The 16,164-nt window shown below is 42.1% G+C and overlaps 1 protein-coding gene across 4 annotated transcripts; it reads left to right on the plus strand.

Moving 5' to 3' along the window:
* The first annotated feature begins 99 nt into the window (after positions 1-99).
* On the plus strand, positions 100-15,375 carry GPN1 (GPN-loop GTPase 1). Of its 4 annotated transcripts, XM_061990358.1 has the most exons (15): positions 100-229; positions 325-418; positions 1,338-1,377; positions 2,450-2,516; positions 3,699-3,736; positions 4,914-4,992; positions 5,093-5,187; positions 6,605-6,650; positions 8,153-8,299; positions 10,398-10,480; positions 12,266-12,305; positions 13,008-13,098; positions 13,585-13,695; positions 14,834-14,943; positions 15,071-15,375. In XM_061990358.1, exons 1-14 carry the CDS (start codon positions 137-139, stop codon positions 14,923-14,925), a joined length of 1,116 nt encoding a protein of 371 aa, XP_061846342.1. In that variant the 5' UTR covers positions 100-136; the 3' UTR covers positions 14,926-14,943; positions 15,071-15,375. The 4 variants fall into 4 exon arrangements, with proteins under 4 accessions (XP_061846342.1, XP_061846341.1, XP_061846343.1 ...); XM_061990357.1 differs by having other exon boundaries at positions 14,834-15,375; XM_061990359.1 differs by lacking the exon at positions 325-418 and having other exon boundaries at positions 145-229; positions 14,834-15,375.
* Positions 15,376-16,164: the final 789 nt, after the last annotated feature.

Below are 16,164 nucleotides of genomic sequence, written 5' to 3' on the forward strand. Positions count from 1 at the left end.
ACCGCGCGAGCCCGCGGCGCGCAGCCGGCCGGCGGCAGCGGGGCAGCCGGGCCGCGCGTGCGGCAAGGCGGGGGCTGTGGGGCCGCCCCCCTGCCGGCTTCTCCGCGCCCCGGAAGGACAAGCGGGTGCTGGGAAGATGGCAGCGGCGAGCGGGTCGGCGGCAGCGGCCGCTCCGGTGTGCGTGCTGGTGCTGGGCATGGCTGGCTCCGGGAAAACCACCTTCGTGCAGGTGAGGGGCGGCTGGGGGCTGGGGGGGAGCGGCCGGGGTTCCCCAGCGCTGCGCTCCCGTCCAGCGGGCCGTGACGCGTCCTCGTGTCCCCGCAGCGGCTCGCAGCGCACCTGCACGGGCAGCGCTGCCCGCCCTACGTGATCAACCTGGACCCCGCCGTGCACGACCTGCCTTTCCCCGCCAACATCGGTGAGTGCTGCCGCCGCGCCGGGCGAGGGGAGGGAGTGGCCCCGGGCCGGCGGAGTGGAGTCCGCGGGCAGAGGAAGCACGTGTGCTTTGCCGTCCGATAAATAAACCTGCTTTTCGCAGGCGAGAGGGGTACGTAGGGTGTTTGACTGGGTTGTGTATGTTCTCTTTAAGGGGTTCCGAGTCCTAACACAATGAGGGTTTTAACACTCTCTTTATTTAGGATCAAAGAGATTCTTACACCATCTGGTGTGATTTGATGTGTTTGGGTTCTTGTGGGTTTTGTTCTTCCTTCAGAGGTGAACATGTCATCCGATACAATCAGGTTCCCTACATCCACAACAGTGGTAGCCCAAATAACTTCTTTAAAGCACTCTAGAAGACATGAATTTTAGAGAATAACCTTAACAGTAAAACAGACCTTATGTTTAGCTTTTCCAAAGGGCTTGGCAGCCACTAGATTTGTGAGAGTCCTGTCTCCTAGACTTTCTAAAGTTCACCAGCCTCACTATCCAGAGCATAAGAAAGACAATGTGGATACTAAAGTTGTTTTAGTGATGTCAAATGAGTAATTAAGAGCATCTGTTCGGGTGCTGGATCTCTAGTAGCACAGTTTGCTATGTATACTTTGTTAACTGATGTTGCTCAACTGAGAGTAAAATTCAGATGAAGCAGTTACGGCTAAATATGTAAACCGGTGATGGTTTGTGTGGGTTACATTGGGTTTACATTTGTAGGCATGTTGAGAATGTAGCTAAATCTGTTAGATTTTATTTATTCTCTTTGGGAGATTTTTCCTGTTGGTGCTAGATCAAAAGGAGACTTGCTAGAAAAAGAAGGGCTTTCACCTATCTGCAAGTTGATGAAAGAAGCTATTTTAAAAGTAATATCCTGTAAACATTTATCTGCCTTTTTTCTCTAGATATCAGGGACACTGTGAAGTACAAAGAAGTAATGAAACAGTATCCTTTTTTGTTTGTTTGTTTCTTAATATTTGAAATCTCAGATTTTGTGAAAATAATCTGTCACTCCTGCACACTAGGATGAAGGGGGCATGAGGTGTTGGGGATTGCAGTAATGCAGAATGGCATCAGACCAGAAGCTTTTGAGTGTATTTCTTGCATGTGGGGTTGGAAATGTACATTCTACGATATTTGGTATTCCTTAAGTCATTTTCTCTTGTGCTAAAAGGGATTCTGCCCAATGGTATGTTTTTTCAGATAATGGGCACTCTGCTTACTCTGTTCTTTCAAAGAGCTTGTATCTTTCTTTTGTGATAAATGAAAATTCTTGTTTGCCTGTAGTAGGTGGAGAAAACCATTTTCACATTGTTTCATCATAATCAAAGCAGTGTATTGCCTCTTTCTGTGTAGTAGTTTGATGACTGCAGTTCAGTAACATTACAGTAAAATGACTGCACTTCAGAGGGCTATGGAGGTCCTTCCTTGCTTAAGTAAGAGTTTGTGTGGATAGAGATAATATATAGTCTTCGGATTTGATTAGATAGTGTGACTAATGTTTTTAGGCAAGAATAAAGATGCATGAAAAAGTATTTGAAATCTTCATCTTTAAGCTGCCACTTTGAACATCTTCACAACATTTATTCCCATTACATTATCATTTAAAGTCTGCTAAAAAATTTACTTGTGCAAGAAATCTTTTAATTATCTTTGCAAGTATAAATTCTTAAAATCAAGTGCATTCAGGGCATTGTTAAATTGTGAGTTGTTGTGAATCTTTTTGGAAAGACAAAGATAGCTTTGATATATACACAGATGTATATTTTCTCTTTGTGCAGGATGGTAATGTCTGAATTCCTCTTGGCACCGGGAAGCCAGGGCATGGCCCCTTTTTCCTTTTGACATTGTAGTTGTTATGCTGCTGCATCACTTGGAAGACTTTGTTGTGTTAGGGGTATGGTCTTTTGCTGCAAGGTACCCAATATGCATTGTACATGATAACTATTACCAGAATTGAGAAAAAAAGGCCTCTGAGATCTATGTAATAGCTTCATTTCCTAAACAAAGTGTCTAGATACGGACTGGGCCCAAATGGTGGAATAGTGACCTCTCTCAATCTCTTTACTACAAGATTTGATCAGGTATGGGGTTATTCCTGCTTGATACTGTGCTACAAATGCTGTGCTGGGACACTGGTTTTTTTTGTGTTGTGCTTGGTTAGCCTCCTAACATTCCTTTAGAGTATCTGTGTAAACTGATGCAGGCAGCACACAGGAGCAACCACAGAAACAGGGAAAAGCAGAGGCACCAGAGTGGGTATGTGGCACTGAGCAGAGATATGGCACCAGAAGCTTGGGCCTGCAGCAGCAGAGCAAAAAGACAAAGGCCTCAAACCTATTGGTCTTGCCTGTATATCAGGGGTTGGTTTTTAGATGTATTTTTGCACTGTGCTTTGATACTTTCCCTAAGCAGGGCAGGAATCTCAAGGTTGTCTGATAGGTGCTTCTGAGTCCATCACAGACCTATGTTATCTAAACAGGGATGTTGTTTTCCTTGTCAAGCACACTGGGCTAAACAAAGATTAGTGTTGTTGATATGTGTATTTTTTGACACCTCAGTTGCTGGTTATGTGAGCGTGTTTACAGCTCTCCTCACCAATGTTCTGTTATTTTCCTACAGTATTCTCTATACAGAACCACGTATTTTGTAAAGCAAGCAAAGTGCATTGGCCTTGATTTGAGAGGTTTCTTTTTTCAGCCTTTTAAAAAGCAAAATTTAGAAGACACATATGCGGAATATACTGTAGTCTTTAAACAGAACCGTTGCACTATGGTAATTCTAAAATCTTTCATATGAACGCTCTGATCTTGAAGTAGGAAAGCCCACATCTGGAAAAAGGTTATGTTTTCCTAGGACTATTGGATAACTGATTGCTCTTTTAAATCATAATGGTAGGTCAGCACTGGGGTGGAAACTTACGCAAGGTACTGAGACAGTGCACAGTTTCTTAGTAAAAAGGTAGGGTAACAACAAATGTGTTTGTTATACCATTTTTGTAGTGTTTCTAAAATGCAGACAAAATCAAGGTTGTCTTTGACCTATGGAGTGTCATTCCCTAGTCTTCCTTGGTAGGGCATTTTCCCACAGTGAAAAGCTTAGAGGCTTTCATCTTGTTCCAGTATGTACATGCAGCCCTGCCAGTCAATGTAGTTTCTGTTACAAAGTCATTCTGGAAGTTTCCTGTTATGAGCCTAAATATTCCTAAATATTCCTAAATATTCCTAAATATTCTTTTATGAGCCTAAGTATTCTTTTTCAATCAGGTGATGAAGTTAATTGAAAAAAGACAAAATGCATTCAAGTGAGTACATTCTTCCAAGTTCTGCATTTCTATGATCGATGTGGGAAAACCATGTGAAATCCTAAAGAGGCTCCCTGCGTGTTTTCTAGTTGATTTTTAAACTTGGCATAAATTTTATGTGAAAAGGGACATAGAATTACACAGATAAATTAGGCTTTCTCTGGATATGTCAAAGAAGTGTCTTCTGATTCCAATTCTGCTTTTCTTGTCTTCCACTAAGGTGTCATTTTTTTTGTCACACTGTTGAAATAGAAAACAAGTAATTCTGAAGAGTTTGCAGAACTCAGTGCATGTAATATAATCGAGAGTACGTGCCTTCTTAGGTACAAAATTCACACAAGATTTTTTCAGGCATGCCCATAGATCTTGAAACTGTTTGGCAGAATCTGTCTGGGGGAAAAGGGCCCAGTGATGTTGGTCTTTTATCTGCTGAACACGAGCCAGAAGTGTGCCTGAGCGGGCAAGAAGGCCAGTGGCACCCTGGCTTGTGTCAGCAGTGGTGTGGCAGCAGGCCCAGGGCAGTGGCCGTCCCCTGTGCTGGGCCCTGGTGAGGCCGCAGCTCGAGTGCTGTGTTCAGTGTTGGGCCCCTCACTGCCAGAGGGACACTGAGGGGCTGCAGCGTGTCCAGAGCCGGGCAGCGGAGCTGGGGAAGGGGCTGGAGCACAAGTGTGCTGGGGAGGGGCTGAGGGCCCTGGGGGTGTTCAGCCTGGAGAACAGGAGCCTGAGGGGAGTTCTAACTCTCCCTGAGAGGAGGTTGTGGCTGGGGGGGAGGAAGCAGGGAGGAATTTGGTCTCTTTTCCCCAGTAATGAATGATAGGACAAGAGGAAACAGCCTTAAGTTGCCCCAGGGGAAGTTTAGATGGGAGCTGAGGAAGAACTTTTTCACTGAGAGGGTTATTAAGTATTGGAACAGGCTGCCCAGGGAGGTGGTGGAGTCCCCATCCTTGGGGCTATTGCAAAGCTGTGTTGCTGAGGTGCTGAGGGACATGGGTCAGTGGTGGGCTTGGCAGCGTGAGGGGAGAGGTTGAACTTCATGATCTTAAAGGTCTTTTCCAACCAAAATGATTCTATGATTCTTTGTGACTTACTGTTATGTGCTTGTGGTAATTCAATCAGAACAGGATCTTCTGCTTAATTAATTTTCCCTAATTGTTTATTGGGGGCGACTTCTTACCAGGTATGTTGTTATTGACACACCAGGGCAAATTGAGGTATTCACTTGGTCAGCATCAGGAACCATCATAACTGAGGCCTTGGTAAGTGTTCTCTACATGACTTTTGACAGGATGTGTGTAAGAAGTGGCTGTAGGATAGCACGTACTTCTAATTAAAATGTCTTTTACTTTGTGTTTCCAGGCTTCATCTTTTCCTTCAGTTGTTGTTTATGTGATGGACACCTCTCGCAGTACTAACCCTGTCACCTTTATGTCCAACATGCTGTATGCCTGCAGGTAAGAAAAGCTGAAATAGAAGTCCACATGCTTTGATTGCCGTGTCTCTTTGCTACTTATTTTGGAGGAGAATCATAAAATGCTTTGAGTTTGAAGGGACCTTTAAAGACCATATAGTGCACTCTCCCTTCTCTGGGCAGGGATGTATTTTAAGTGGATCAGGTTGCTCAAAGCCTCGTCCAGCTTGACCTTGAACACTTGTAATGAAGAGGCATCTACGCCATCTCTAGGCAACCTGCTCCAATGTCTTGCCATCATCACCACCAAAAATGTCTTAGTTATGTCCCACCTAACCTGAACCTCTTTCTGTTTAAAACCATTGCCTTTTGTCCCATTACTACAGGCCCTATCAGAAAGTCACTCTCTGTTCCCTCCCTCAACCTGCTGGCCACGCTGCTTTGGATGCTTTGGGCTGCCAGCACACCTTGCTGGCTCACATCCACTGGTTTTGGTCATTACATGCTGCATTTTCTGACACTAGTGTTGAGCATAAGATGCTATAATATATACTGCAAAATGAATATGTAAGCTCATGTTTCAAGGTAGTTTTGCTTTATAGATGTTTTGAGTTATTTGAATTCACTGTTCAGTTTACAAATAATATCTCAGAAGCTAAGGTTTGAGTCAAGTATAAAATGCAAAGAAAGTCAAAAGTGGGGATACAAGCCTCATAGAAAATAGTAATGAAAATCAACTAGGTGTGTAGAAGGAGATTTTATATCATATGTATGTGCACTTATATCCTAGGGGAGATGCATTTTGTTCAACTGTAGTAAGCAGGATCTGAGTGAAAATTACATTCTAATTGATGCAGAGGAAGATAATTGTAATAAGGATGTAGATCTGTTAGAGCAAGTCCAGAGGAGGGCTATGAGGATGATCAGAGGGATAGGACACTGCTCCTATAAAGACAGGCAGAATTGGGATTGTTCAGCCTGGAAAAGAGAATGCTCTGGGAAGACCTTCATCCAGTAGCCTCCAGTCCCTAAAAGGGCCAACAAGAAAGGCCAAGAGGGACTTTGTCCAGGGGCCTGGAGGGACAGGACAAGCAAGGATGGCTCCAAACTGAAAGAGAGTATGTTTAGACTAGATGTGAGGAAGAAGTTCTTCCCTGTGAGGTTGGTGAGGCCCTGCCAGAGGTTTCCCAGAGAGGCTGTGGCTGCCCCATCCCTGTCAGTGTTCAAGCGCAGGTTGGATGAGGCTTGGAACAGCCTGGTCTGGTGGAAGGTGTCCCTGCCCATGGTTGGAATGAGATGAGGTTTAAAGTCCCTTTAATCCAAAACCATTCTATGAATAATGTTTTGAAGTGAAATGCATTAAGTTTGTGCAAGTCTTGTCTGCCTTATGCCTAACCTGTTTTCTATTCTAACGAGATTTAATTTAATATTTTTGTTGGGTTTTTGTTGTTTCCCCCCAGTATCCTCTACAAGACAAAACTACCTTTCATTGTTGTCATGAACAAAGTAAGTTGAAGCTATGGTTTCTATGTCCTAGCGGAACGTTATTCTGTGTAGCTTGCTCTGCTGTAGTGTCTTTGTCTTACTACAATAATAGATTTTCTAGGAAAGAGAGGCTGGGAAGGAGCTGCAAGTTGAAACCCAAATCTAAAATGGGTCTTCAATCTGATATATAAATGCACAAAAAGAATCAGGGATAGGCCCTAACATTCAATGATACTAACGTTCTGAAATGTGTTTTGCACCTTTATCCTGGGCTATAAGGAAACCTAAGTTTGTAATGGAAAGGTAAGTTCATTACTGAAGCTGCTCTTGTAGTCCTCTGCTTCCTCAGAACAGTTGTCTTGATCATTAATTATTTCTACTCAGAAGCAGGCTGATTACTCTTAGTGGGAATTATGTGACACCTGCCTGTCTTGGGGAGGGAGTCCCATGTATTGTAGCAGGCAAAACTTAACACAAGGTGTTTGGTCCTGATCAGTGACACTAAATATATGCCAGTATTTGTCAGAAAGCAGATACTTGCTAGCGTAAGGATACACCTTCACTGTCATGTAAGGTACTTGTAGGCTTAAAGGAATGCTTTTAAACTTAACAGCTAGCTGGTTCTTTAAACATCACAATTTCACATATTGAATTTTGCTTTGGATTTTTGCTGTGAGTACTCTTCCTCACACATATCCTTTGTATTCAAGGACTTGCTTCCCAACGTAGCAAGCTTTGTGTATGTGCACACCTTTATAATCCTATATGCTTCCTCTAGAGAACTCATGCTGTGAATGTGAAAGCTGACCTCACGCCAGCCAAGCTGCATTAGTGTCTGATGCACTCCAACTACACTCATCTTCCGAGTGACCCAAACCATGCATGGTTTTGATACCTGCTTGTTTACTTCACAAGTTTTTGTACAGTGTGTTTTTTTTCCTAACCCTAGACAGTAATTTTAGAAATAATCTGTGTAAAATTATAGAACCATATAGAAACCACTTGTTTGTGCCCATCATCTGGTGCTGGGTTGAGGTTGTAACTTCTGCAGGTCAGAGCACAGCTCACTTCTTTATAAAGATCTTGCAGGCTGTTACCCAAAGTGGAAATGGTTCCCTCTCCCCCTGACCCCCAAGCTAGTCAAGAAAGAAAAGGATCTTCGGTGAGGACTATTCTTATCTGGCTCAATCATGGGATCTAATATTTGCAGCTTGCAACTTTCTTGTAGAGTATGACATTTTTGGATGTTTCTTTCCAGTAAACCACAAAAGTCTTTAGACTTGTAATTGTTTTCCTTAAACATTTCTTCTTAAAACTGGAGTAGTGGTTGTTTTTCTTCTCTGCCTATATTCAAGTAGTTGATTTGATTAAAAAAAAGCTTGGAAAACTTTAGACCAGCGCTAATATTTTCAAAATATCAGCATTTAAAAAGTAAGTTTAAATGAGAAATTTCTAATTTGTCCACAGCCTAAGGCTACCAATTAATCATTATTACTTCTGAACATTTTCTCTTCTCCTTCCAGACTGACATAATTGACCACAGTTTTGCAGTAGAATGGATGCAGGACTTTGAGACTTTTCAAGATGCCCTGAATCAAGAGACATCCTATGTCAGTAACCTGACTCGTTCTATGAGTTTAGTGTTGGATGAATTTTACAGTTCACTGAAGGTAAAGCTCTTCTTTTTATTTACTACTTCTCATAAAAGCCTGGAGAAGAGAAAGCTCAGGAGGATGTTGTTGATGTGTATAAACACCTGATGGGAGGATGTAAGGAAGAGAGAGGCAGGTTATTTTCAGTAGTGCCCAGTGAAAGGACAAGTACAGGGAATCTGTGTTTAAACAAAAGAAGGGGAATAAAAAGAATTACTGTGGTTTTACTGATTGAGCACTGAAACAAACGATCTAGAGGAATTGTGGAGTCTCCATCCTTGGAATCACAGAATCTCAGGGGCTGGAAGGGACCTTGAAAGATGATCTAGTCCAACCCCCCTGCCAGAGCAGGACCTCCTAGAGTAGGTCACACAGGAACTTATCCAGGTGGGTTTTGAATGTCTCCAGAGAAGGAGATACTAAAAATGTGCTCAGGCAAGATATTGAGCAACCTGTTCTAGTAGATCCTGCTTTTGGATCAGGAGAGGTTGGGCTAGATGATCTCCAGAGGTATCTTCCAACCTCAGCCATTCTGTACTTCTGCAAAAGGGCTTTACATTGCCCTTTTGAACTGGGATTTCTGGATGTGTCTTGCACAGCAAGCAAGGGTTCGCTGATTTGAACATAACATAACTTTAATTGCTGGTCACACGGAGCGGCAGCCTGAGTCATTTAATACTGAATTGTGGTTAATCATCAGAAGCAAGCTAAGATAATGCTGGTAAGAAGTAATGTTCTGTGTTGCAGTGTGTCCAATCTGAGATTATTTTCCTTGTTCTGAAAGTGTCAAGTACAGTTGGGCAATTTATTATGTAGCAAAAGGGGAAGAAATCTCAAAACCAAACAAAAATCCTGTTACATTTTCTGACAGAAGAAAAAGTGTTTTTTTCCCTCTTAACAGGTTTTGAGGGGAGAAATCCATTCATTAATTTCTCTGAAAACACTATGCATTGGAAGATGTTAATGATCCCATAGTCTGTGCTAAAAGGGTTCAGCTAATTGTGTTTTTCACCAGCTTAAGAAAAAAACAAGGAAATGGCTTTATGGATATTACAAGAAAGGCAATGAAAAGGAAATTATTCCATTCATACTGATAATGATAATTTAGCCAAAACAAAAATAAGTGCCCTCTGTGGAATGTTATACAGTATTTCAAAACAGATCGTAGTTGTGTCATATACAGGACTGAAGTACTTCCAGTCCTTACTTGCTAATCAAATGTTTGTATGCACATCACATTCATTAGAAAACTGGAGAGCAGGATGTATGCAGAGGATGATACAGTGAAAGGCAGCTCATACTTAAGTGCAGTGAAAGTATAAATATTAATATATATCAGCACAGTGCTTAGACTAAAGCTTGAAATCCTTTGGAATGCTTGTCTTGCATATTTACTGTACTATTGATAAATTGCAAGACTCTGCTGGAAAAAGTCTTCCATTTTAAAGTGAGTAGTTAAGACTGTCTTGCTTTTGAAAAAAGAGGGAGAATTTCTTTAGAAGGAGGCAAGATTCTGAAGGGTCACTAATTACTGGCTAGCAATAGTCTTAATTAAAGGTATTTTTAGATAATAGGTTTAATAAAAGCAGAGCAAATAGCAGAAATGTCATGACAGACAAGTTGAAGCAGATGTGCAATTTGAATGTATTGCCATAGTAACTGATGAAGTTCTCCATCTCTTGCTGTTGCGGGGGTTGGATTTGGTGCCTTTTTTTCTGTGGGGTATTGCGATTGGAGGTACAAGGGTGGGTGCAGAGTAGTGTTTTGTTTTTAACTATTGCTTCCCCTTCCCTGTAAATTTGTACAACAGACAGGAAAAGCCAGAGTTCTGAGTTGGATAAGAGAGAGGAAGAAAAAAAAAGAGGGAAAAAACAACCCAAAATAACCCCTCAACCAAAACCCAGAGGCAGCAAACATTAACAGCAGGTGGAGAACGAGGCTGAAAGTAGGAATGACAGAAGTGTTTTACTGCATACTCTTATACCACTGTGATGATTAAATGGGTATCATTAGATTCTCCTATTTTTTTTTCCTGTTTAGTCCAGCTCTGACCATCAGTTACCTAAAAACTTGGCTTAGTTACCCTTCAGTTCTGGTATATGCTTTTCTTTCATAGGTGGTTGGTGTTTCTGCTGTGCTTGGCACAGGACTGGATGATTTTTTTGTTCAGCTTTCAAAAGCTGTAGATGAATATGAGAGGTAAGGTGATAGCCTTTGCTTCCTGACCCAGGGAATACTTGCTGAAGTTAATGATTCATGACCTCACTCCTTTGATTTGAAGGACTGTACACTTTTCACAGCCAAGGTGGTCTAGGGTTTCTAATAAACATTAAGTGTAACAGTCAGCAGAAAAAGCAACAGTCAAAAGGAACTATTAAGTGGTGAATTTTGTGCTCAGTGAAAATACGTGCTAGCATATCTGTTTTTTCTTCTTCTGAATCCATATAATGATCAAGGTTTGAATTGTTCTCAGGAAGCTAACAGCGTGGCAGATTGAATAGTTGAGGAAGTTGAAATTCAGTAATTGTTTGCAAATTTGTTCCTTACTGTATTCCTCCCCATGAAATACTGCCAGGCTGGTCTATAATATTAGAAAGTAAACTTAGTAATTTGAATTACTTGGAAATACCTAAACCAGACCATACATTATTGTTGTGCTGGACTAGATAACCAGAGAGAGGCTGCTACAGCTTGATGCTCCCAGGTCTGGCTTTTCTGGGCTGGTCATATCCCAAGGTCTGCACACTGCCTAGTCTCTGCTTACACGCAAACGGACATTTTAATTCCATTACTCCTCTATTTCCCACACTTGTTCCTCCCCAAATCTCCTAAATCCTTCCCTATTCCTATCTTTGGTCCCCCCTCCTAAACATCCCCAAGTCTTTAAGTTGGATTTCCTGCCTGCCACTGTGTTCCTCTGGGCTTATTGAGATGGGTCTTTGATGTTTGATAGCTCTCCTGTGATAAGCCTGGGAGTATATAGGCAGGGTATTATTTGCTCTTTTCCCCCCTCCCCTAAATGTTTCTCTGTCCTCTTTGGAGGAGTGGTGGAGGACTTTTACCTGATAAAACAAGTCCAGAGAAGGCCACGAAAACCATCAGAAGGCTGTAGTGCCCCTCCTGTGAGGAAAGGCTGAGAGAGTTGGGGTTGTTCAGCCTGTAGAAGGCTTCAGAGACACTTTATAGCACTGTTCAGTGTATTAAGGGGGCTTAGAAGAGAGACTTTATGATCAGGCCTGTAATGATGGGACGAGGGGTGACAGTTCTAAACTTGAGAGTAGGGTTAGATGTGACAAGAAATTCTTCCCTGTGAGGATGGTGAGACACCAGAGCAGGTTGCCCAGAGAAGCTGTGGATGCCTCTTCATTGGAAGTGTTCAAGGTCAGGTTGGTTGGAGCTTTGAGCAGCCTGATCTAGTGAAAGAGTTACCTGCTGATGGCAAAGAAGGTCAGACCAGATGATTTTTGGAGGTCTCTTCCTATTTAAACCCTTCCATGATTTTAAGAAGAGGGTATCCACATCCACTTTATCTGTACTTCATTAAAGAAATATTTCAGGTCCCATAGTGGTACAATAATTTGGAAGTCCGTGAACAGTCTTTCTGTTTGAGATCTCATTCAACTGTCTTAGGAGGCACAAGTACTGTGAGATAAATTCATGTCTGTGATTAGAGGAGGATAATAGATCCACTGATTACATACATTACTGACAGTGAAATGACTGTCAGTCGAGCTGGTTTAATTTCTTGTCAAACAAAGTAGTGTCAGGTTTGCTATTTTAGTGAAGTGTGTTCTCTTATTTTGCAGCCATGAGTTTCAAAATCCAAATCTGGCTACAAAGTACTGTTAAATCTTTTTGAAATGTCTCAAACATGAAAGCCTAGAGAAAACTTTTTGGGGGATAGAAACAAGCCTCCAAGATGACCCTTACTTACTATAAATCGTTTATTAGTTCAGACTGAATGCACTTTGTTCATCTTTTCAGAGAGTATCGTCCAGAATATGAACGCCTGAGAACAACACTGGTGAGTATTTTTAACTCTTATACCTGGGTGGTGTATCTTGGCGTTGCTTTCATTCACAGAACTGCTTCTATCTGTGAGGGTCTAGCATTTTATTTACTCATCATACTTGGTGTGGAAAAACCCCTGTCCTAAAGCTCACCATCTGTCTTTTTCTTCCTAGATTTAGTGGAGCATACTTTCACAAAAAGAAAGACGTTTTGTTGCTCAGTGGTTTACTGCTAATAGTTTATTTGTGAAAATTGTGAGAAAATTACTGGGAAAGATTTTTGTGTCTTCCACTCAGAAGGATAAAGGCTTTTTTAGAAGTAACTTTGGGGTTTGTTGAGAATATCCTGTATCTTTCTGCAGCCGTGAAGCGCACTGTTTTGACTTGCGCAGTTAATAACAAAGACTGAATTGCAGCACCAAAATTGGTAGCTCTGCTCACTTTGAGTTCTGGCTATCCAAAGGACAGTTCTCTGCAGGGACAGCTTCATTGAGTTTAGCTTCTTGATGCTGCTGATAATATTCCTGAAGTCCATCATGCTGGAGGTTGCTTTCCATGTTTATCCAAAAGTTCTGTGTAACGTTAGTGGCAATGTAAGACCTGTTTATTGAGTTCTGCTTTCTGGCTGAGGGACAGGCTGCTAGTATTGGGTGAGATAACTCTTCTACTGATGTTCTAAATGTACTTGGAGTCCACCTGTAACTTTGTACCTACAGGAGAAAGCTCAAAATAAACAAAAGAGGGAGCAGCTGGAACACTTGTGGAAGGACATGGGCAGTGTGCGTGTGCAGAGCAACATACTTACAGGTACTTTACTAGAGAGTTTAGGTTTACTGCAGAAGTTGTCCAAAGAGTCTGCTTTGAGAAGTCATACAGCGCTTTTCCATCTTCCCAGGAAAAATGTAAAAGCAGCTTCATGTTAGTAAAGAGGAGTAGGGCTTCAGGTCTAGTGGATGGGTCAGACTTAGCTCTCCTGTCAGTGAGACATGAGAAGAAACCCTGCTGTGTAGGTAAAGCAGTGGATGTACTAGAAGTAATGAAATACACTTGGAGAAGGTGAAACAATAAAATTAGAATATGAGAAAGCTCTGCTCTTAGTTGAACTCTTATTTGAGGTTTGAGTACAGTGCTGATGCATTCTGTCCCGTATCTTTGGAATCCAGAAGCAGGTTTCTGTCTCTGTAGAGCAGGTACAAATTGCTGTGTTTATGTGCAAATAGAAACTGTCAGGGCATGAGCTAAATTACTTGTCAGCATGCTGTTCTGGGTATAACCATTTCTGTCCCCTTCCAGAGAGTGATGATGCTTCCGCAATGGGTCCCTCTGAGCTGATCCTAACACGAGGAACTCTTGATGAAGAAGAAGACGAGAGGGAAAGTGACACTGATGACATTGACCATGAAGGTAAGGAAATGAGAAATCTGATCTGGTCTAAAAGCTGCCCAGCTATTCAGGAAACACCTGCTGTATTTTATTATTTGGAGTGATAGTAATGAGAGTCTAGAAAACAAACATTCAGTCACATAAATGTAGGTGTCTGAATCTGTAGCAGAATCGTAGAACCATAGAATGGTAGGGTTGGAAGGGACCTTTAGAGATCATCTAGTCCAACCCCCCTGCAGAAGCAGGTTCACCTAGATCAGGTCACATAGGAACATGTCCAGGCGGGTCTTGCAGACCTCCAAGGAAGGAGACTCCACAACCCCCCTGGGCAGCCTGTGCCAGGGCTCCCTCACCTGAACAGTGAAATAGTTTTTTCTTATGTTTAAGTGGAACTTTTTGTGTTCCAGCTTCATCCAATTACCCCTTGTCCTGTTGCTAGCTACTATAGAAAAAAGGGATGTCCCAACCTCCTGACACCCACTCTTTAGATATTTGTAAATGTTAATAAGGTCACCCCTCAATCTCCTCTTCTCCAGACTAAACAGCCCCAGTTCCCATAGCCTTTCCTCGTATGAAAGATGTTCCAGTCCCCTGATCATCTTGGTGGCCCTGCGCTGGACTCTCTCCAGCACTTCCCTGTCCCTCTTGAGCTGAGGAGCCCAGCTTCAATGCTTAGTCCAGTGATACCACTCTGCAACCTTTGTGAAAGTTCAACTCTTTCAATTTCCTATTCAAGTAATTAGTTTTGATAGGTGTTGTAACATGCATAAACCAGACAATTTGTTACGCTTGAGGCATGCATTGACCTCTGAATGTGATTAATGCACAGTATGTTTCATCATCTTTTTGGCTTTGCAGTCTCTGCCCTTGGCTCTCTTCCCTTTTCCTGTGACTCCTGGTGGTGGAGCAATCTTCTAAGTTCTGAAAGTGTGTGATTTTTTTCTTTTTTCCTCTTACATAACTTGCAGACTTAATCTTCATTGTTTCCCTGTTCCATTGATTTTTTAGGATCACTTACGTATTTTGCCTTGTAATGAAGTCAAAGTTCAAATAGACTTTATGGGTTGCTCTGACTAGCCTGACGCTAGCTTTCTTCAGTAACACAAGGAGAACAAGTGCTGCACTGGTGCTGAACTGTGAATCTTTATTTTCTCCCCAGTTACTGAGGAGAGTCACGAAGAACCAGCCTTCAAAAACTTCATGCAAGAGACGCGGACGAAATACCAGAGAAGGAGCCACCTAAATGAATGAGATCTTCAGAAACAGAGGGTTTGGAATCCCTTGTAATGGAGTTAGAAGCAAAGGAACAGCATAAAGAAACTTGCATTGAACCATACATGAAGTCTTCCATCTGTGAACAGCTTCCTCTGATACATTTTTATCTTTCTCCCTGCAGTAACCATTGGTCATACGAGTTGAAGGTCTTGAATCCCACTGACTGCACGTTTGGCCATCTGCCACTGTGGCTTGCTGACGCTGAAGGAACCAGAAAGCACTTTCTTTTGCTCCACATTCTTTAGATGTGCCCATAAAGAGCTTGGATTTTGAGCTCTGACACCATTAGCACCAAGAGTACTTACTGGTCTCCAAAAGTGTGTTCCGTTTACCTTGCACAGACAGGTTTCTGCTGCAGCCAGGATGCAAGTTAAATCTAGTGTTTGATGTTCTGGTTTTAATTAAATATATTTTATGTACTAACAACTGTGTGGTGGTTAGTAGCAGGAGATTTTATTTCACTGTTCTGATGGGAGAATTTTTCCTATGCTTATAGCCCACCCAGCCAGATGTTGAGAAATTGCATCTTAATTGTGTCATGTGGGCACAAGACTCCTAGGAAATGGCTGTTGGGACTCTGGCAACAGGGTCTGCTAGTAGAAGTTCTACAGGTTTCAAGAAAATGGTTTCTGTGCATATTCCAAGTATAACTGGCCCAGAAAGGAAACTGCCAACCAGCTGTTACCTGCCAGCTCAGATATGTTTACTGCTTTATTAATGCAGAGCTTTCCAAGGGTACGAAAACTTCAAATTTGGATAAAACTAGACTGATCCTAGTAAGAGGTATTATTAGAAGCCAAGCTGAAACAAAGATTACATAATGCACTAGTAAGGCTAATAGAGTTGTTGTTAATCATAATCATTGTTTGGATGGGAAGGGAGTTTTAAAGGTCATCTAGTCCAACTCTCCTGCATCTTTCCTAAGATGAACTTGCTCCAAGCCCTGTCCACCCTGAACTTGATTATTTCCAGGGATGGGGCATCTACAGTCTCTATAGGAAACCCATTCCAGTGTTTTACCACCTGCACTATGTCTTCCTTATATCTAGTCTAAATCTCCCCTCTTTTAGTTTAAAAACATTATCTCTTCTATTATGACAGGCCCTATTAAAAAGTCTGTCCTCATCTTTCTTAGAAGCCTCCTTTAAATATTGAAAGGCCCACAGTAAAGTCGCCCTGGAGCCTTCTCCAGGCAGAACAACCTCAGCTCTTTCA

Source organism: Colius striatus, chromosome 2, assembly GCF_028858725.1.
Source record: "Colius striatus isolate bColStr4 chromosome 2, bColStr4.1.hap1, whole genome shotgun sequence".
Classification (NCBI taxonomy): domain Eukaryota; kingdom Metazoa; phylum Chordata; class Aves; order Coliiformes; family Coliidae; genus Colius; species Colius striatus.